General features: G+C 33.7%; 1 protein-coding gene across 1 annotated transcript in view; it reads right to left on the bottom strand.

Annotated features, from left to right (window-relative positions):
- Positions 1-22,604, bottom strand: part of ATP6V0E1 (ATPase H+ transporting V0 subunit e1) — a 45,641-nt gene that overhangs the window by 3,469 nt on the left and 19,568 nt on the right. Inside the window, exon 3 of the mRNA XM_074292084.1 lies at positions 7,619-7,748. Coding sequence (XP_074148185.1) covers positions 7,655-7,748 — 94 coding nt within the window. The 3' untranslated portion in view covers positions 7,619-7,654. The remainder of the gene's footprint in view (positions 1-7,618; positions 7,749-22,604) is intronic.

The following is a 22,604-nucleotide window of genomic DNA, read 5'->3' as shown; positions in this document are numbered from 1 at the left end:
TAGTAAGAGAGCATATTATGGCTACTGTGATCAAAAGCAAAGCTTCACCAAAAATAGGGGATAAGAGACGGATATTTAAAGAACTGTAGAATTCAACTATGTGAAGATGAGAGAATGGCACAAATAGCAGTAGAAATATACAAGCTGTTTTCAGAGGATAATGTTGAAGTCATTTGCTACTAAATTAATAAAAGTTTTTTTTAATAACTATGAATTGCACATATATTTAATATGTATTTTAGTTCATTTAATGAATTCAATTAAATAATTATGAGATGCCTACTATGTGTGTGCTATTGTTACATACTATTATCATGTATATACATTTGTGATACTATATATGTACTAGATAAAATAAAAAGGAAAAATGAAATAACCCCTGACTTCAATGATATTTCACTTAGGGTGGGAGTGGAGCCAATCAGATATTCACAAAGATAAAGCAGGAAGGATAGGAGCCAAAGAAAATATAGGCAAATTACAAAAGTCAAGGAAAAAAACTACACATTCAGCTGGAGTTAGAGGAAATTAAGAGACATGAAACAGAAAAAGTAATACCTGAACCAAATTTTAAAGGAAGATAAAAATTCTGAAAGGGAGAGTTGAGACAGAATAGACACCGAGGATGACCTCAGTCACACATGGAGGTGAGGTGGGAAATGGAATGTTGAATTCAAGGAAGAATTAGCAATCTAGTTTTGCTAGAATACAGAAAGCATACAAGATAACATAGAGAATTAGTCAATGTTTGGGGAAGTCAGGAATAAGGGAGGGAGAGGGTGGAGGGTGGAAAGGAAGAAGAGGAGCTTTGAATTCCTCTAGTTATTCTGAAAAAAGCCAGTTTATACATTTTGACCAAGTGATTCCATTGCTAGGTATACCTAGGAGTAATGTGAAAGAAAGCAGAGGCCATAAATGATAGGCTAAAGAGAATGTATTCTTTTCTAGAGGAAAGGGGAAGCCACTAAAGGTTGTTTGTTTTGTATCGTTTTTTTATTTTAAAGGAGTGTGGCAATGTTAGACCTGTGATTTAGAAAGATTATTCTGCCAACTGTGAAGGAGGGACTAAAAAATGGAGGCAGAGAGGCCAAATAGGAAGATATTATAATAGTTCAGGCAAGTAAATATAAGAAGGGGGGAGGAGGCGTGCGGGGAGGGTTGGGGAAAGGAGCAGCTGAGAAAAAAGAAGGGGATAGATACAAGAAATGTTGAAGAGATAAAACTAATAGGACTTGAATACTGACTGGATATGGGGAATGAAGGCAAAAGGAGAGTCAAAGATAACTTAGTTTAGGAATCTTGATGAGGAAAAATTGATGGAATTCTCAATAAAAATAGGAAAGTTTGGTGGACAATTATATTTGAAGTTTTGATAAAGCAAACAATTAATATCCAGCAGACAACTGGAAATGTGGGACTGGAGATTACTGAAGTAGATTATCACTAGTTTTTTGTTTTTGTTTTTGTTTTTTTTTTTAATTTAGGAGTTGTCTGAGTACAGATGATACAGGGATACAGATAAGAGTCAGAAAGACCTGAGTTCAAATGTGACCTCAGATACTAGCTGTGTGACCCTGGGCAAGTCACTTAATCTCGTTTGCCTCAGTTTTTTCAGTAAAACAAACTGGAAAAGGAAATGGCCAAGAAAATTCCAAATGGGGTTACAGAGAGTAGGACACCTGAAAACAACTGAACACAACATAAATCCTTTATCTTATGTCTCTTCCCCTTTTACACTCTGCCAGTCCTCAGTCATGGGCTGCCATCCTCATCATCTTCCAGTCTTAAGTTACTAAATTCTTGTTAATCTTAAGAAGCCTTCCTGGGAATCATCTCCAATCTTTGGTCACACTGCTCACATTTTTGCTGCAAAACTTTCTCTTTTTTTCAATTCCCAGTGTTATGTTTATTCTTTCTCTTCTCTCATTAGCTCTCATTGGCTCCCTTGTTCCAAATAAAATTGATTTCAATTATTTTGAGTTCCTTCAATTTTCCTGTTCCACACCTTAAACTTATCAGAGATCTTTTCCCCCATTGTTCTAGTCTCAGAGGATAGCATGGACTTCCATTAAGGAAAATATGCCCTTTTCTTAGTCTTTGCTACTCTTCCTGACCTTTCTGCAGTTTTTGTCACTGTGACAATCTTGTTCTTTTAAATACAGTCTTTCCTTAATTTTCTTGACACTTATTTTCCTATGTTTTTGGCTTTTCTTCTTGATGATCTCTGCTGGATCTTCTTGTTTCCCTTCTCTAAATTTTTACTTTAAAATGATCTAACCTAAAAATAGATTGTGTCATAAAAAGGGAAAAAGATCCACATGTGCAAAAATGTTTGTAGCAGCTCCTTTTGTAGTGGCAAAGAACTAGTAAAACTGAATGGATGCCCATCAGTTGGAGAATGACTGAATAAGTTTTGTATATGAATGTAATGGAATATTATTCTAAAAGAAACAAGCAGCAGGATATTTTAGTAAGGTCTGAAGAGACTCACATGCTAAATGAAGTGAATAGAACCAAGAGAACACTATACATAGTAACAAAATTATGTGATGATCAACTGTGATGGACTTGGCTCTTTTCAACAATGAGGTGATTCCAGTCAATTCCAATAGGTTTGTGATGGAAAATGCCATCTGTCCAGAGAGAGGACTCTGGGAACTGAATGTGGATCACAACATAGCATTTTCACACCTTTTTTTGTTTGCAAAAACAAAATCAACAATTTGCTGGTTTGTTTTTTCTCCTTTTTTCCATTTTTAAAATCCTTTTTTCTTATACAGCATGTGATAAATGTGGAAATATGTTTAGAAGAATTAAACATGTTTAATCTATATTGGATTTCTTGCTGTCTAGGGGAGAGGGGAGAGAGAAGGAGAAAAATTGGAAACACAAGGTTTTGCAGGGGTTAATGTTGAAAACTATCTTTGCATGTATTTTGAAAAATAAAAGGCTATTATATTTTAAAAAAGAAAAAGAAAAAATAGAATGGAATAATCTGGGATATAATGGTGAAGTTGAAGATAATATCATCCTTGTGGGTTGCTAAAAATAGCCATACAGATTTTAGGAACTAAATAGAGTTTGGTGAACTGGGAGGCCAGAATGTTTGAAGAAATGTCAACATGAATACTGAATGAAGACAGGCAACTCGATAGAGACATTTGTGAGCCAATTCCTGAACTCCTTGAGAAAAAAAAGAAAGAGTGATCTAGATGTTGGATGATGCCTGCAATTAGATTCTGGACAAAGATGATAGTGAGGGATGGATTAAACTACAAAGGAGAGACTGCTGAATGATGATAGCAGAAAAATCATCAGAATTAGAAGTGGAAAGCAGGGGATGAGAGAAAAAAAAAATAGATTAAGTTCTAGAGAGAATGTAATGTCTTTATTTCCATAAGGGGCAGAAGGAAAAAGAGAACTATAATGAAGAGGAATTTTTAATTCAGTGGGGGTTTTGAGGGAGAAGACTACATCAAGATTGATATGATCATGATATAAAAAGAAGGTAAGGGGGATTTTTGCCTTGGCAAACAGCAGCTATGAAGAACAAGATTAGAGATAGAAAAAGGAATTTGATAAATTTGATATAAGACATAGGAAGTATCAAATTTGGAGCTCAAAGATTAAAACCAGGAGCAAAATTTTAATTAGAAATTTGTTTTGAAGGTGCTTCTCCTAATGGTATCTTTCATGCAGAACTCTCTTAATGGATTGGAGTTGAAGGAATAGAATGATTATTGTGGTAGGGATGTTCGGATGGTAAAGGAAATATATAGCAAATAATGGTTGCTATTTGAATTTGAATTAATTTGAAGGAATAACAGTAGAAGTTTAATGTTCTGTATCAAAACCATGACCAAATTAGTCTTCATTTGAAAGTCTGATATAAAATTCTTTCTTAGAGCAGCATATACATTAAATAGGAATATAGATTTACTAATAAAACTATACTCAATGCTCAATCCTTAGATTATTTTTATTCTACATCTAATGGCAAATCCATATTGTAAACTCACAGAAAAAGTATTGAAACACAGAAACAACAATTCTAAATATTCTTCAGTGTACCTATTAAGTCTCATTTAAAATTTAGATTTCTGATATCTGTACTCTGGAATATACATTACAATTTCTCCTATCATATGATTACTGTGGTTCAATTCTTTCAATATGAGAAAGAAAATCAAAGCAATTAAGGTTTGATTAAAACAAACAAAAAGCAAGCAGCATATAGAAGTATTTTTTTATTATTACTATTATTCAGAAACTGAATAGTTCTAAAGCATGTACTCACTCAGCTGCTGCTTTACACCTCCTACTTCCCAAATTTGGTCTCTTAAAGGAATTATTTTTTAAAAATCAAAAAACACAATAAAGTTGCTATGTATGTTTTTAAGTACTCAATAAGAATGCAGAAGGAATCTTTCTTGTTGATTGTAGTTAATCTGGACTACAATCCAAAAGACAATTACATGGTATTTGTCCTACTATCTGTCTTAAAATGCTTAGCACAATGCCCAGCACATAGTAGGTGCTTACTAAATGCTTACTGAACCTAGAGTCAGTCTTAGATCCTATATTATAATAAACTCTAAAATCTTATAGCTAATACTAGTTAAACATAATTCAAAAACACACATTATAGCAATATTTCTGGATCACTATGGTGGGAAAACAATATTGATATTGAAAGTGATTATGTTTCTAGTTGATTGTATCCTATTGTATCTTCAGTATTTAGGATGAGTACTTCCAATAACCCAAATGCTCATAAGTGACTAATAAGTTAGTGTTCAAGTCAGTTAATGACAACTGCTAGAAAAGAATATGCCAACACATAGAAACCATATAAACAGAACTACAAAATACTCTTTACAAAAATAAAGAAGCACCTAAATAATTGGAAATGAATGGGTCCATGGCAATACAATAAAAATTGGTCATATTTCCTAAATTAATTCAATAGATTTTGTGCTATATCAAACTATCAAAGGATTACTAGAGCTAGAAAAAAAAATTTCAAAAATAAAGCTAAAACAAAATTCAGTTGAAGTGATAAAAAGTCAAGAATCTTTAAGATAGGGGCAGCTAGGTGGTGCAGTGGATAGAGCACCAGCCTTGAATTCAGGAGGACCAGAGTTCAAATCTAGTCTCAGACACTTAACACTTCCTAGCTATGTGACCCTGGGCAAATCACTTAACCCCAGCCTTAGGGGGGGAAAAAAAAGAATCTTTAGGATAATTACGGGAAAAAAAGCAAGGTTGTAAGCTAGATATAGCTGTAGAAAGGTATAGGAAATTAAAGTGATTGTGTATTGTCTTGAAAGTCATTCCTAGAAGTTACTTTTAAAAACATATTTATATTATCAGTTTTGGGGGTGGTTCTGGCTTTGGAGCAAATTTTTGGCTAATGGTCTTTGATAACAAGAAATTTCTCTGGTTTTAGTTTATGGTCTCTGGTTTTAATTTATGGAAATTGTATGGTAGTAAGAGCACATTATTTTTTAAAAAAGAAAGAAAGCAAGAAGGAAAAGAAACAGTAGCCAATTTCAAACTATATAATTCAAAGCAATAAACATCAAAACCAGTTCCAATCAAAAAAAGTAGAAAAATTAGATAAAAAGTATAGATTCCGTTTACAAACCAGAAACAATTTGATATGGCAGTACAATTTTGGAGAGACCCAAAGATTCCAAATGCTGGGATAAAGACTCTTCAAAAGCCACTGTTCAGAAAACTGGAAAGACGTCTTACAGAAATTGGGTCTAGACAAATGCTTCACACCATGTGCCACAATAAGTACCAAAATTACCTGGTACATAAACATAAAAGCAACATCAAAAAGAAATTAAGAGAGTAGGGAGGAAGATATTTTTCATAACTATGAATAGGAAAAAAGTACTTGAACAAACAAGGGAGAGATTCACAAGAGATAAAATGGATACTCCTGATTAAAATAGAAAAGTTTTTGTACAAATAAAATCAATATAGCTGAAATTAGAAAGGAAATAGTTGGGGGGGAAAAAAACTTTGGAGAAAGTTTTTCTAATAAGGGTATGATATCCAAAAATAAAGGCTTCAAATATAATATGAGTCATTCCTCAAGAGAGAAATGGTCAAAGAATATGAAAAGGAGATTCTAAAGAGAAGAGATTCTGCCAAAGGGGGGAAAAATTCCATTTCACTAACAATAAATAAGGAAAATTAAAACAACTCTAGTTCTATCTCTCACCTATCAGACTGACTAATATGACCAACATAAGAGGGAGGAAGGAGCACACAGGAATGACAATTTTTGGAGAGAAAAACTTTAGAGCCAAAAGGGATGTAAAACTAATTTATATGTAAAGAAATCAAGACGAAAAGTAACTTGCCCATTGTTAAGCCAATAATTTGTAGCAGAATGACAACTGAAAGTCAGAACTCACAATTCCCAGGCTTTTTTCCATTATACTATTATAAATTACAGAAACTTGGATGGTGGTGACTGGCTCTAAATATCCACTAACCACATGAATGGAAAATGAAAAATTTGGAGCAAATTATCTCATAAAACTCTTTAAGTGAGATTAAAGGCCTGAAAACAAAAGAAAATGCTAAGATATTTGTTCTTTTAAGAACTAGTTTTATACAATTTTCACTCTTTTTGTTATTTGTTTGCATTTTATTTCTTTTCTCATTTTTTCCTGGTTTTTCCTGTGCAGCAAGATAATTGTATAAATATATATGCATATCCTGGATTTAACATATATTTCTACCATGTTTAACATATATTGGACTACTTGCCATCTAGGGGAGGCAGTCAGGGGAGGGACTGAAACATAATTTAACATTTAAGAATTATCCATGCATATGTTTTAAAAATAAAAAGCTTTAATTAAAAAAAAAAAAAAAAAGAATTAGTTTTGTTTTGCCTAGATTGATGACTAATCTCATCTATAAAGAGTAAGTGAAAAAAGGTAAAGAATTCTTTTTCTTCACTTACATTCAATTATGTATGATTCCTGTGTGAAACGAATTCTCACTTTCTGGCACATGTAAACTTCATACAATTAATAATTACATGAATTAAGTTATATACACCTATATGTCCCACAGGCTTTTTCCTCTTGAACGCTAAAATAATTTCAAAGAAGCTTCCAGTATAGAATGAACTTCAAAGAACCCTGAATGAAGTCTCATTTAAGACTCTTTTTAGCATTTTCCTAATCAAGACTGTAACGTCCTTAAACTCTATATACCTTCTAAGTAGAGTAGTTTATTTCAATGACGACAAAAAGATTCCCCTACATGGTAATGAACACATTATTAGTTGAATTTAACTACATTCACTGATCCAGCACTAATGAATACTAAATGGTACTAATGAACTGGTGAGCATTGTCCCCAAAGCACGTTCAGATGGACTAGCTAGTGTATTATGCTAAATAATATAAAGGTTTTATAAATTCACTGATATTCAAAGAAATCCTATGGTGATTAATTTCCAAATCTTTTTCTTTAATCCAGATCATGTTTAAATTAGGGCACATCTGTATGTTCAAAAGGCCTTTAAAAATCTGTCCTTAATCCCAGACTCAACAACATTCATGTGAAAGATCCCATTTATACTTACCTAGATGATAGAGAATCACATAGATCACCCCCTTTCTCAAGGCCAGTGATACTTGAGATACCAGATGGTATCATTTTTTAATTGTGGTCCAAAGAGAGGGTTGAGTTGGGCCAGAATAGCAATCAACCAACTGCAAAAAGGAGGAGGGAGGGTAAGGGTAGGTGAGAAAGGGTGATGGAAAAAAGGGGAAAATGAAAATTATATTAGAACCATGATCACTTGCAGGTACTAGATTGTAATAACAAACTCATTTCTTAATGACATGTAAAGGCAAACAAATCATTTCTGACAAATCAATAGTTTTCAAGCCAGACTTCACCCAGAACACTTCCACTGAAGAATATACATTATAACTATAGTTAAAAAAAGAATTTCCCACCCTACTCTCTCCTGTTAAGGTATTTGATACTAACAATTTCACATAGTTTTAAGGATATTTGGTACTAAACAACTTCATATAGTCCCTTCTTCATTTGGGAACAATTTTTTTCCTCTTTTCCTTCTCTAAAAATTTTATGTTTTAAGTTATACATGTGCAGTCATGCAAAACACATTTTCATGTAAATCTGTAAAGCATGCTATGAAAAAAAAAAACACAAAGGCCAAAACCAAACCAAATCTAACTAAACCAAAACTAAAACAACCACTACACTACAAGAAAAAAAAAAAAAACCCTGAGAAAAATAAAGAAAAATATTTTTATCTTCATTTGGGCTCAATTTTTTTCCTCTGGAGATGGACAGTACCTTTCATCTCATATCCTTTAGAATTTTCTTGCTCATTATGGTATTATAGAGATTAAATTTCTTACAATGATGCTTTTGCTGTGTGCTATATTCTCCTGGTTCTGCTCATTTCACTTTGCATTAGTCTTTTCTGGTTTTTCTGAAAACATCCTATTTGTTATTTAAAAAAAATTATTTAGCTATTTAAAACTTAAAAAATAGAAAAAGAAAAGAAAAAAATAATGCCATGTATACAGTAGAATATGAAAGCATTCAAAATATAAAACAATACATTTCATTTCAATAAAGCTTATGTAATAAACACTACAAATCGTGTAAAAATAAAATCTTATGTCTTCCCACAGATATTATGTACTTAAAAGTCTTCTCCAGACAAAATGTCCCAAGTTTTTCAGTTGATCTTTACCTGGTTATATTTCTCAAGATGTTTGTCAATGTCTATCTGTCAATGCCCTTCCTAAAATGTGGGGACTAGAGAATATAATTCTCCATATGTGGTCTGACCAAGGTTGAACACTGCAGAAAAATAACTTCACTTGTTTTAGAAATTAAGCTTCTAACACAGCCTGTGAGTCCATTTGTTTGTTGGTTACCGTGTCACAATACTGGGCTATAATTCATTAAAACACACACACACACACACACACACACACACACACACACACACACCCCTAAAACAAAGAAACAAAAAAAAACCAACTTATATATTCTTTAAGTGAGCATGTCCCCCTTATTATATATATATAATTTATTTATTTATAGTTTTGGCTGAAGCAAATGAGGTTAAGTGACTTGCCCATTTTGTATAAACAAAACTAATGCAAACAAAATTAGAAGGGAAGTAACAGATTGGGAAAACATTTTTACAGTTAAAGGTCTCATCTCCAAAATATACAGAAAATTGACTCTAATTTGTAAGAAATCAAGTCATTGTCCAATTGATAAATGGTCAAAGGATATGAACAGACAATTTTCAGATGATGAAATTGAAACTATTTCCACTCATATGAAAGAGTATTCCAAATCACTATTGATCAGAGAAATGCAAATTAAGACAACTCTGGGATACCACTACACACCTGTCATATTGGCTAAGATGATAGGAATAAATAATGATGAATGTTGGAGGGGATGTGGAAAAACTGGGACACTGATGCATTGTTGATGGAGTTGTGAAAGAATACAACCATTCTAGAGAACAATCTGGAATTATGCCCAAAAAGTTATCAAACTGTGCATACCCTTTGACCCAGCCATACTACTACTGGGCTTATATCCCAAGGAAATACTAAAGTAGGGAAAGGGACCTGTATGTGCCAAAATGTTTGTGACAGCCCTTTTTGTTGTGGCTAGAAACTGGAAAATGAACGGATGCCCATCAATTGGAGAATGGTTGGGTAAATTATGGTATATGAATGTTATGGAATATTATTGTTCTGTAAGAAATAACCAACAGGAGGAATACAGAGAGGCTTGGAGAGACTTACATCAACTGATGCTGAGTGAAACGAGCAGAACTAGGGTAGGGGATCATTATACACTTCAACAATGATACTGTATGAGGATGTATTCTGATGGAAGTGGATATCTTCAACATAGAGAAGACCTAATCCAATTCCAATTGATCAATGATGGACAGAATCAGCTACACCCAGAAAAGGAACACTGGGAAATGAGTGTAAACTGTTTGCATTTTTTGTTTTTCTCCCCAGATTATTTTTACCTTCTGAATCCAAATCTTCCTTTGCAGCAACAACAACAAAATTCAATTCTGCACATATATATTTACCTAGGATATACTATAACATATTTAATATGTATGGGAATGCCTGCCATCTAAGGGAGGGGGTGGAAGGAAGGAGGGGAAAAATTCAGAACAGAAGGGAATACAAGGGATAATGTTGTAAAAAATTACCTACGCATATGTATTATCAAAAAATATATGTTATAATTATAAAATTAATAACAAAAATAAATAAATAAATAAAATAAAGTGACTTGCCCAGGGCCATGCAGCTAGGAAATGTTAAGTGTCTGAGGCTACATTTGAACTCAGGTCCTCCTGACTCTAGGCTGGTGCTCTATCTACTGTGACACTTAGATACCCCCCCTTATTGTATATTTTTTTTTTTAAATCAATTTCACAAACATAAGACTCTATTAAATTTCATTCTATAAGATTTTGTTCAATGTTTTAGCCAGCTGAGATCATTATAGATCCTACTATGTTTTGTTTTTTTTAATTTTTTTTCCCCAAGGCAACTGGGGTTAGGAAGTGTTAAATATTTGAGACGAGATGTGAACTCATAACCTCCTGACTCTAGGACTGATGCTTTATCCACTGTACAATCTAACTGCTGCAAATCCTAATTAAATTAATATTAATTAACAACTAAATTATCCCTACCAGTTTGACACCTGCAGATTCCTTCATTAAGTATCAAAGTTTCAAAATCCTAAATAATACAGACTCAAGAACAGATCCCCAAGGCATTCCATTAGGAGTTTTATATTTTGGTACCTGCCATTCATTAACTTCCAGCACTCCAATGGCACTATCATCTAATTAGCATGTTTGTCTTGTCCACAGGATAGAAAGACCTTGTCAAATGCTAAGATGATTTCTCCTAAACTTATACCAATACTCCAACTGGGCCAGTCCAAATGAGAGAATTCAATTCAATTAAAACAGGACATATTTGAAGAAGTCATATTGGGTTTTAGTGATCACTATTTTCTTTTCTAAATATTCACAAAATATTACCTTCAATAACAGATACTAATTTTTGCCAGGAAATGAAGTCAAGAATATTGACCTATAGTTTGTGGATGTTATACTACTTTCTTTTTTTAAAAATCTGGGCAACATTTCTTTTATCCTAGAGCCCCTTTTCTCATTCTTCATAACCTTTTAACTTGCCAACTGTTAGTGGCAGAGAAATCACATATACCAACTCTTTTAGTCTGGGGATATAAGTGGTATGGGCCTAATGACTTGGGATTTTTTCAGCAGAGTTACTGAAGTCTTATCTCCAATTTTACTTAATTTCAATTCTCTCTTAAAGTAATTCCTGTTCTGTCTTTTCTAAAGCAAATATTAATCATTTTAGTGAGACAAAAGAAAACAAAAGGTATATAGTTCTGCCTTGTCTCTTTTCCTTTATCATAAAGACATCTTTGACTCATTTCTCCTTCCCTTTTCCAAAATATTGCTAAAAACAAATATTGTTTAAAAAAAAAAGAACTCAATTTGGGTAGAAATCAGGGTACATAAAAAAGCTGTGTTGCCTTCTTCCAAACTGATATACTACATTCAATTCCTGAATCAGGAGAAAATTTTCTACAAAAAGCCAAATTCCAAAAGTATTTGTCCAGTTAAGTTTCTTGCAATTTGATATCATTCTGGAAAAAAATAGGATAATGTATACTTTAAAAAGTATTATATTAAAAAATTAGCTTTTTTCCAATAACTTTTCTGACGATGATGTCATAGTAATATTAATATAAAAATCCAAAATTCAAGGATCAACAAACCAATTTGTAAGGCTGCTAAAGAACCTAAATCTATTTGTCACATAAGAAACCAGTGCTTAGAGACAGAAACAAAACCTAAATAAAACAACTCCACCCCCAATAACAACCCCAAATACATATACAAATAAAGGTTTTGAGACAGAAAATAAGGCACCTGGGAAAATCATCCCAAAATAAATATCTTATACTGACTCGTTTTTTAAAATAAAAGTTTATGTAGATGAGATGGATTTGATCTTCTGATATTACAAACAAAATATCTCAGATATAATGTTGAGTTTTTAGCATCTACTGAATGCTGAGAGAGAAACAGAGAGAGAGAGAGAGAGAGAGAGAGAGAGAGAGAGAGAGAGAGAGAGAGAGAGAGAAAGTCAGTATATCAGGAAAAGCTTTTTTCCTAAGCTATTACTAACATGTTGCAGAGCTAAGAGGCATGGAAAATTCCACACAAATCAGGATTCCCCAACCATAGCAGGCAGCAGCAGGATGACTCCAAAATGGCTGCAACTACTTTCAGAAGAGATGTTTATTAAAAGGAAGAAAAAGATCCTATTTAGAAATATTAAAGCAAGAATTTATTAGGCTCACATCAAGTTCCCAACTCCTCCTTTTCTCCACAGGAATGAGTACTGAAAAGAATTCAGTTCTAATCATTCTATTAAAATATCTACAAGTTGAAATGATCCCGTTTGCCAAGGGAGAATGTAACAAAGAAAAAACAGCTGTAGATATACATTCACAAGTTTTAAGTAAGGGTTAAGATATCCAAAAGGACAAGATCATAGATTTCAAGCTGAAAGGGTCCTCAGAAGTCATCTAATCCAACTCTTTCATTTTACAGAAAAAACTGAAACACAGAAAGGTTAAAAGATTACACAGGTAGCAAATGGCAGAATTGGGATTCAAACCAGGGATGTTCTGATTCTGAATTCTAGGATTTTTCCACTGAATCATAATGACTCAGATAAAGACATTCATTCCTGGGTCCCTGTTGACAGACAAAAGTTACTATTTACATACTTTTTTTTTTTTAAAAGTCTCTATTCTAAGCAAAAATATTTCCTAAAGAAAAAAAAAAAAAATCAAATAAATCCTTCAAGAAACATTCCAGGCAAGTTCATTAAAAATTTCCAACAAACTGAGCTCTTCTGATTTGAGCCTGACTCAAAATTTTACTTTGAAGCTGATAAACACAGAAGAACTGAAAGAAAAAAAAAAATTCCACTTTGAATTGATGGAAGTGGGTGGAGAAGAGATCATATTCCAATAGTGAGTCTATTACTGCATGTGTATGAAAAGAACGAAATGTACTCTTAACATTTGGCCAAATCATTCCACATGTCTCTATAACCTGAACTCCAGCCCAGTTACTGGGTATCTGAGCTTATTTCAACTACCAAAGCAGTCTTGGGGTCAAAAAGAACCTGACTTGGGCTCGAAAATGTTCAAAGGAATCTATCTACAGTAGCCAGAAGAGGGCCATAGCATTCTCCTGCATAGAGAAGCCTACATGAAATATAATGTTGTTTCATGTAAAGAGATTTTTATTTTCTTCCCCATAAGGAAGATGGGAATATTTTCTCCTAGTTTCTAAAGCCAAACTGGGAACATAGGAAAAAAGGGTAGGCACAATTCTAAGTGCTAAACATAGTAACAAATTTCTTATACACTAACTAAAAAATTAGGTTCAAATCCAACTTCCCTAGTAGGAGTTACTCTTTCCTACAGCCTTGACCTAAACAGTGGCGACTTCTACCGCTTGGGAATGGTGCCCAAAGAGACAATAGAACTTTATATCAGAGTTCTTGCTGCTGAGAGAAACAAGCAGAACCAGGAATACATTGTACAAAATAACAACAAGCATGTGAGATGATCAACTATGAAAAACTTGGTTCTTTTCAGTGGTTCAATGATCCAAAGCAATCCAAATAAGGCTCTGAACAGAAAATACCTTCTGTATCCAGAAAAAAGAACCAAAAAAGATTGAAAGTAAATCAACACATGCGATGTTCACTTCTTTTTTCTGTTGTTGTTTTTTTTTAATCTCTTCCATGGTTTTTCCTTTTTGCTCTGATTTCTCTTTCCCAACATGATTCATAAAGTAATGTATATTAAAAATAAATAAATTTACTAAAAATAAAAAAAATGATCCTTGATATTAAAAAAATAATAAAAGTCAACTTAAAGAAAGCTCGGTGAGAAACCCAACTAAGTAAAGCATAGCCCTTGTACTTACTCTTCAATTGTTTATTCTTTCTTGAGGTCTAGGCTACTATTCCTCCATCTTAAGCTACGTGATACAATCTTTAATTCTAAATTATATTTTTGGTTTTGTACAAGAAAAAAAACTCACAGTTTTTCCACTGTCTCACAGGAGAGATTCAAATTCCCTGGTTACTAGGATAGGAATGTATTCAAGTTGAGGAGGGAACTTTTAAGTCAGATTATTTCAAGGTGTATCGCTTATTTATTCTCTTAAAGTACAGTATGTCAAAGATAACCTCCAAACAAACCACAAACAGATCCAGGTGTAAGTAGCTCTCATTTATTTTGTTGAGTTAAGTTGCAAAGAACTAAATGCATGAGATTATTATGTAATTTAAGAAGCTGACTGGAATACTAGAACAAGAAGCCTTGGCTTCACATCCTAATTCTACTTTCTACTTATATAATTTAGGAAAGTTTAGTTTACTTCTCTGGGTCTTAACTCCTCACCTATAAATTAAAAGAATTGGAATGATTGCTCTCCAGGATCTCTTCTTGCTCTAAATCCTATGATAATCCAATTTCAATGGAATAACCCATTTTAATGTACAACTCTCTCTATTGTCCAGAAACCTTTGCAAACTAACATTTGACATCAATTATATTGGGGGAAGTTATGTGAGAGGCAGTTTAGGAAAGAGGAAGAGGGAAGGTTCTTAATATGTAGAGAATAAATAAAAGCCTCTGAAAAATATCATGATTTCACAGGCAGCAATAAAATTATATGCACTTCTGTTAGGTGTTTAACTACTTGGTATTATATATACAATAAAGCCCTGCCTGATTCTGTTAGGCAAAAATTCCCAAGGCATTTTTATTTGAAATTTTTATTTGAAATTTTCTTCAACTATTTTTTGGTTACAATTATTTGTACATATATATTTCCTCTTCCTCTACATTATAAAATGAAAAGAAAACTGAGATTATATCCAAGAGTTTTGTATATATGAAGGTTCAAAAGCAGAGATCCAACTTTAGTTCTCTTTGTATCCTTAAAAATGTTTGATTCAAGAGATATGTAATGTTCTCTTCCTTGCAAATAATAGATATTTTTAAAAAATTATTAAATGAATACAAATTGCAAGGGGTTTAAAGAGGTCATGCCAACCTTGGATTTAAATTCAGAATGAGAGTTAACATAGTTTTTGATCATTTGAGTTTTTAAAACATTTAAATCCCTGGGAAGATGCAAACTGAATATTTTTAAGAAGCTGATTTTCTGAAATTATCCCATAGAGTCTTTAAGAACATTTAAGCTAAAAGAAAGACTAAATTATCCTTACATTATGTTTTATTTGTAAGTAAGCAATAAGAATCATTGATTCTACGAACTTCAAAATCTATTTCAGTTCTGTGGAATGAGAAATGATTTGCAAAACAAATCCTAATTTATAATTTTAGAATTCAAAGGAGGAGGGGAAATTTCTACTTGATAAATTCTTTTTCCAGAGAAGAGATATTATTATAAGAGAATATTATTTAAAAGTTGATCCATTTCAAAATAATTGCATTCTTATAATTAGTTATGAATGGAACATTTAAAAGTCATAACAATTCTGTGAAATATTATGAGGTTTAAAAATTAGCAGTTAGCTGTCTGGAGAAATGATCACAAAAGCAAATGTATAAAACATCTGAAAAATACTGAAAAAGGAGAAGAGAGGAGAGAAGCACAAAAGTAAAGAATTGCCTTTAGGATGCTTTCTTAAGCTCTAATAGTCTATGGCATAATAGCAAAAGCAGGAATTAAAAAACATGTAGAAAATGACATAGTACTATTTATCCCCTTTCTAGTCATGTACATTTGAATTATTTCATACCTGGTCTATGGCAACAGTTTCCTAAGAGGAAGAGATCTGCTTGCTTCTTGTTTTTTCTGTCTAGAATAGACCTACCAGAACTATCTGTCTACAAGATCATCTCTCAAATCAAGAATCTTCAATGATTCTTCAATGCTTATTTATTTTTAACACAGATTAGGTCTCTACAATGTCCAAGGCACTGTAACAAATACAAAGTTAGAAAGAAAAACAAAATTGTCCTTGCCTTCAAGGAATATTTATACATAAAACCTGTGACTCAGAATCCACATTTGGGGTTCATAACACATTTAGAGTTGGAAGAGACTTCCTGGCCCATATGGCCCAATTGCCTCATTTTACAGATAAACAATTGAGGCCCAGAGAGGTTAAAGTAAGTGAATTAGCCAAGTTACAATGAAAATAAATAAGAGTCTAGATTTGCACTTAAAATTTTTTACTCTAAATCTAACATGCTCCCCCACCATTCAATTTTGGGTTTTCCACATATTGATTCAAATTGCAGTCTTCTACTTTCCTTTCAAAATACTCTATAAGAAATAGAACAAGAGTCTTAGCTCCCTTTCAACACTCAAGCTAGCAATTCACTGAAATACAGAAATATAGAATGGGCTTTATTTTAACAGAAAATGAAAACTAGTAAGTGTTTGCTCCTGAGTTCATAAAAAATGAAGAAGACAACTCTGTCTCTCTGGTGAGTCCCACATAGCCAAAGTGATTTTCCTTAAAACAACACACTTGTTATATCACTCTCCAACCTACTGAACTCCAGTGGCTGTCTGTTAGATATGGGATTAAAAGAAAGAAAGAAACAAACAAAAAAAAAACTTGTGTAGTTCTGAAAGCTCTTCACAACTTGCTTCCTTCTTACCCTTCATGTTTTTCTAAGACAAGACTCCCTTTCATGTATTCTTTTGTCCCACCATACTGTACTATGCTCCATCTCTATCTCCTTGCCTTGGAAATGGCTGTCCCTATGTCTGAAATACTTTCCCTTCAATAGCTCTACTCCTGGTTTCCTTCCTTGTTTCCTTCAAGAATGAGTTCCAGCATCACTTTCTGTTGGGAGGTGTTTGCTAAAGCTTTTACTATTAAGATTACTGTGTATCTATTTTGTATATATATATATATATTTCATAGGTATTTTCATTTCTACATATTGTTTCCCTTGTTAGAATTAAGTGCTCCTCAAGTGAAGAAACTGTTCTGCTGTGGGATCTGTATTCCAGCACTTAGGTCAGTGATTGACACATAGGGCTTAATAAATGAGTCTTGATCAACTGATTGTGCTTGAACTCTTCCTTGCCTATTGTTTTTTCCTGCCTGTGCCCCACATACATACATACATACATACATACATACATAGAAAAAAGGAAAAGAAAAAAAACAAAACAAAACAAAAAACCATGAAGGATCCCAAGAAAGTTACTCTCCCTCACCCAGGTCCAAAAAGGCAGGGTCTACATTATGATTTGGACTCTTGCTTGGTCCTGAAATTCCTCCAATGTTGTGGCAGTGTTTAGAGCCATTGCTTTCCCTCTCTCGGAGCCATATAGTTCCTGCTTTCCTGGCTACCTAATTCAAGCTTTGAAGTGCTAGGAGAAGCTACCTTTCCAGAAAACTACATTTGAATACTCATAGCTCCTTCTCTTATCTGTTTTCTCTTGGCTTTTTATATACTGTTTTCTCAGAACTACGTTTATTTTCTCCCATTCAAAGGCCCTACAGAGGTTTAGATATGCTATGTTAGTCAGAACTCAAATCAAATATCCCCAAATAGCATTATACAATCAATCATGTTTAATGTGATATAAATGGGGCGTGGATGAACTCCTACCAATCATATATACATCAATGTCCTAAGTGCTGATACCAATGGAGAAGTTTATAATCTAATATGCAGGAAGCCATCATCAACAAATCCCTTAGCCTTAGGCTTGTCAACCTTGATCTGGCTGCTTATGATCATTTACAGAGAAAAAAATCCAACTCCCTTCCTGAGCTGACCTTACCTATTTAACTTTATCTTTCAAACTTTTCACTAGGTTTGAACAAGTCTTCTTACTGTTACCTTGTTTATTTTTGATACCCTCTGCCTATACCAAGTGTCCCAAAAGTCTTCGGGAAATTTTAAGTTTAATTGATTAAGACTCTCCTAAGACTTTTTAGGATAGTCTGTACATGTCGATTCATTCTTCTTCTGTACTCATTTCAAGTATTATCTCAGGACAATGTGATCATTTTCTTAACTCCCATAGTTCTTACTGTTTGTACTTATCAGTTTGGAATTCAGTTATATAACTTTCTGTCTTATATAAACTTACATATGTATATGCGAAAGAATCAAAGCTTCTTGAGGGTAGGAACTGTTTTATATTTGGTTTTATATCACTGCCTTCCTGGGAAGTACACAGTTAAAGCACTTAATATTTGCTGAATGGATTTATTCATTCAACAGGATTTGTTCAGAATCTAACTACAATGTATAAATCATTGTGCTAGATACTGGGGATACAAAGACAAAATGAAAACCAGTCTTTGTCCTCAAGAAGCTTACATTCTAGCAGAGAGATACAAATACAAGATAATTCGACTCAGAAAACTGAGCGGATAAGAAAAGAAAACTGGAGGAAGTAGCATATGAATTAGGCCTTGAAGGACGGCATGGATTCAAGAGAAAAAGGTGAAAAAAGGAGAATGACAGGTTAGTGGAAGAACCCACACAAAGGTAGAAAAGAGGGAGAGAGAGGTAATGTCATGTTTTAGGAAACAACAAATATATTGATTTGGCTATAGAATAGAGTGTGCTAAAAGAGGTTATGTGACATTAGTCAGGAAAGGTGAGCTAGAACCAGAAAGTGATGGTTTTATATGCCAAAGCTGAAGAGTTGATATTTTTTTCTAGAGTGAAGCACTAAAGATTAGCTAGGATGTGACAGTATCAACCAGTGTTTAAGGGAGATTATTTTGGCTGCTATATAGAAGAATTGGATTGGAGAGGGAAGAGATCTGAAACAGGGAGATCAATTTGGAGACTAATGCAATAATGCAGACTGGAAGTGATAAGGGCCTAAACTAGAGTGGTGACCCGATAAGTATAGGGGATTTATTCCAGACACTGGCATCATTTTTAACTTCTTTTTTTCTTAACCACAGTATCAAATCAATTGCTAAAGCCCTGAAAACAAAATTTTCCTTCATTTTAGTCATCACTGTCTTCATCTTCACTCAAATTCTTATTATCTATTACCTAAACCAGTGGTTTCTAAAATTGGGGCCAGGGAGCTATAGTCTGTCACCAAGAGGTAATATGATTAACTATAAAGTAGTAAAAATGGGTAGGATAATTGTGGGATTTGATTCCAAAACAACTATACCCTATTCTTTTTTTTCCCAAAGTACCCTATCTCTTCCCTCCATTCTCTTCCTCTGGTGTGAATGCTCCTAACTTCCAGGTGTGGGCCCCTCAGGGAGTTATTATCTATTACCTGCTTCTTGCTTCCAGGGAAGCACTACCAATACAAGTGTACTGGGAATTTTCTTTGGGATTCCACTGGGAAATCTGTCATACCTATCTCCCTTCTCCCCTCTGCATATTCACACACAGATCTCCAGATTGTCCTAGGGTTAGATCATAGCACCCTCAAGGGGACAATGACAGGTTCGAAAGAACAGAGTAGGCTTCAGAAGATAAGTAGGCATAGACGGTTTATGAAAGACAGCAGCTCCCACTGCATTTTCTTTTCTCTAAAACCAACCTCTCTTGTAAATTTCCTAACTTCTTGCCAAGGTACCATTATTCTTCCAGTGCACAACTCCAGTTTCATATGTAACTCTTCAATCCCTTAATTCTCATTCCCTTTCACTCAATTTATCAATTCAATTGCCAAATGTCATTGTTTCTACCATCTCTTCTTGTATTGGTCCCCTTCTTTCTACTAACACACCTGACTGAAGCTCTCTTTCCTGCTATATCCTCTTCATTGGTTTCCTGTACCCCTCCCCAATTCATCCAACACAATGATTCTCCTAAAGTATGTCACTTCCCTACTCAATAAATTCCAGTGCCTCTCTAGTATATCTCAGGACAAAAGATTTCATATTTATAACATTCTTTTAAAATTCTAATTCTGTATAAATTATATTAATTATTAGTACAGTAATACATGTGTATATATAGTTTATACAAAAATATATGCTAAATATTAGGAGCATATACTCTTTTTTTTTTCCTAATTGGGGTATATTGGCCTAGACTATTTTAGCAGATTCCCAACTAATCTCCCCAGCTTATTTCTCCCTATATACCACTGCCACAACCTTCCTTAAAAACATCACAGTGATCATGTTACTCCATTTGCTCACCAACCATTACCTATGGAATAAAATCTGAGCCACTTTTCCATTAATTTTCTACTTTTTTTCTACTTTTCTATTTCCTTTACATGTACTCTCCTACATAGTCCTTCTGTTCCAGCCAAACTGAATTACTTGTTTCAAGGCCTTATTAATCCATGTTTCTCAAACCTTCTCTACCAAACACAAATACTTTTTGTGCATTCTGTTTTCTTGGCTTAGAATGCCTCTCCCACTAACGCAACTTGTGAAAATACTGCCATTCATTCAAAGAAATGAATGCTTATTGAACTCTTCAGTAATATTCTTACATTTTGAAAGTCTATGGCATTTTCCCTCTAATTGTTAAGTCTGTTTCTTGGAAAATATTCAACTAAGATAATATAAACAATGTTCAAATCACATCTTTATTTAGCATTATTAAATACCACTACTACAATGTACTATATTAGCACTGAGAAAAATAAAGCTCTTGAAAAATCATCCAGAAACCTTTCTTACACATATGTGCACACAGACACACACACACCTCTTATGTATGTAACAAGTGAAGACTTGATTTTCAAACTATCTGTAGCAACTAGAAACTTCTCATTATCCATCCCACTTTTTTGTCCATTAGGTGAACCTGAAGCAAGAAAGATGCACCTTTGCTTCTAAAACAAATTTGTTAGTACTATCCATTGCTTTAGAGTACATAAGTTCCTTTTATTAGCTGGGAGAATCAAAAAGAACAAAAATTTTACTAAACCCCAATTTTCAAAAGATCTTAATTATTTTCAAGTGCTTATTGAACATTTGAAACTAGATGTCCCATAGGCATCTCAAATTCAACATGTCTAAAATGAAAGTCATCTTCCCACTCTCCTCTTCCAAATTTTCCTATTACTATTGAGGGTACCACCAAACAGCACTCCCCCTATTTCCCAAGTTGCAAATGCAGTGTAATGCTTACTTCCTACAAGATGCCTCATTCTTACTCACCCCATATACTCAATTATGCCAAATCTTGTTTCATGGAATTTCTCCTGTACAATTTCCTTTTTCTATTCACATAACTACAACTACCCCAGTTCAGGCCCTTATCACCTCTCACCTGGGCTACTGTAAGTTTTCCAATTGTTCCTCCTGCTTCTACTTTTTACTTCTAATGTCTGTGTATTACATATAGTAAGTAGAGGCAGGAGATGGATTAAAAATATGGGGAGGACAGAAAGATGGTAGAGACATAGTGGTGGGAAATTAGAATAGGTAGAAATAGAAGGCAAAGTGACTATCCTAAAATGTAGGTCTAACTTATCATCCCCATGTTCAAAAAATGCCAATGGCTTTCTATTACCTCCAAGATCAAATATAAAGTCTTGTGCTATTTAAGATGGCTCTTCACAGCATGGTTCTTTCCAATCTTCTTTTGATTTACTTTCTTCCACATTTTCCAAGGTTCACAGTATCAGAATTGTTCTACTTATTCTTCTTTGCACTAGGGGTCCCCATGCCTGGAATGTTCTCTACTTCTTAATGTTAATTCCTGCTTTCTTTTCAGAAAGAGCTTAACTGCTGCTACCTTTTATAAGAAGACTTCCATGTGAGCCTTCTGTTCTAATACCTTCCTTTCAGGCTTGTATGTCCTTATTTATTTAAGTGTGTAAGCTCCTTGAGGGCAAGGATTCTTTATATGTTGTCTGGTACACAGTAAGCACTAAAAAGCTTCTTGACTGATTTCTCAAAAATGCAGTCCTGTCTGTTCCTCTTGGCAGGGACATAGGCCCCCAAAAAACCCAACCCTTAAACCAGATTTGTTTACTAATTGCTTGGTACAAGTGATTTGCTCAGGGCAAATGACCTCTTACAATGCTGACTTAATATTCCAGACACATTCCAACTGAGGTAACAATCCCAAATCCTGATCCTGGATACTAGTGCTTATTAGTTTTGGGCTGAGTTGACCCTCAGGGGGTCCTTAAAATCTAAACTAGAAGAGTTGGTAAGTAAGCTTTACCAGGTTCTACTAGCCTGAAAAAGCTTTAGTACAGTTCAATGAACAGACAACATCTGATTTCTGAGAACAGTTAAGAATATGCTCATCATCAAAAAGCTGACCAGAACAGCATATGAATTGAAGAAAAATATGTAACAAACTCAGAGACATGTTTGCCCCTACAATTTCTGCAATTAGAGCAGCAGAAAAGTGAATAGAGGATTCTAAGAAATCACAGTTTTTAAGCTATGCATAAAAATAAATTTAGCCATTGCTACTTTAAACAT

Source organism: Sminthopsis crassicaudata, chromosome 2, assembly GCF_048593235.1.
Source record: "Sminthopsis crassicaudata isolate SCR6 chromosome 2, ASM4859323v1, whole genome shotgun sequence".
Lineage (NCBI taxonomy): Eukaryota > Metazoa > Chordata > Mammalia > Dasyuromorphia > Dasyuridae > Sminthopsis > Sminthopsis crassicaudata.
Note: the sequence above shows the minus strand (reverse complement) of the source record. Positions and strands in the feature narration are given on the sequence as shown.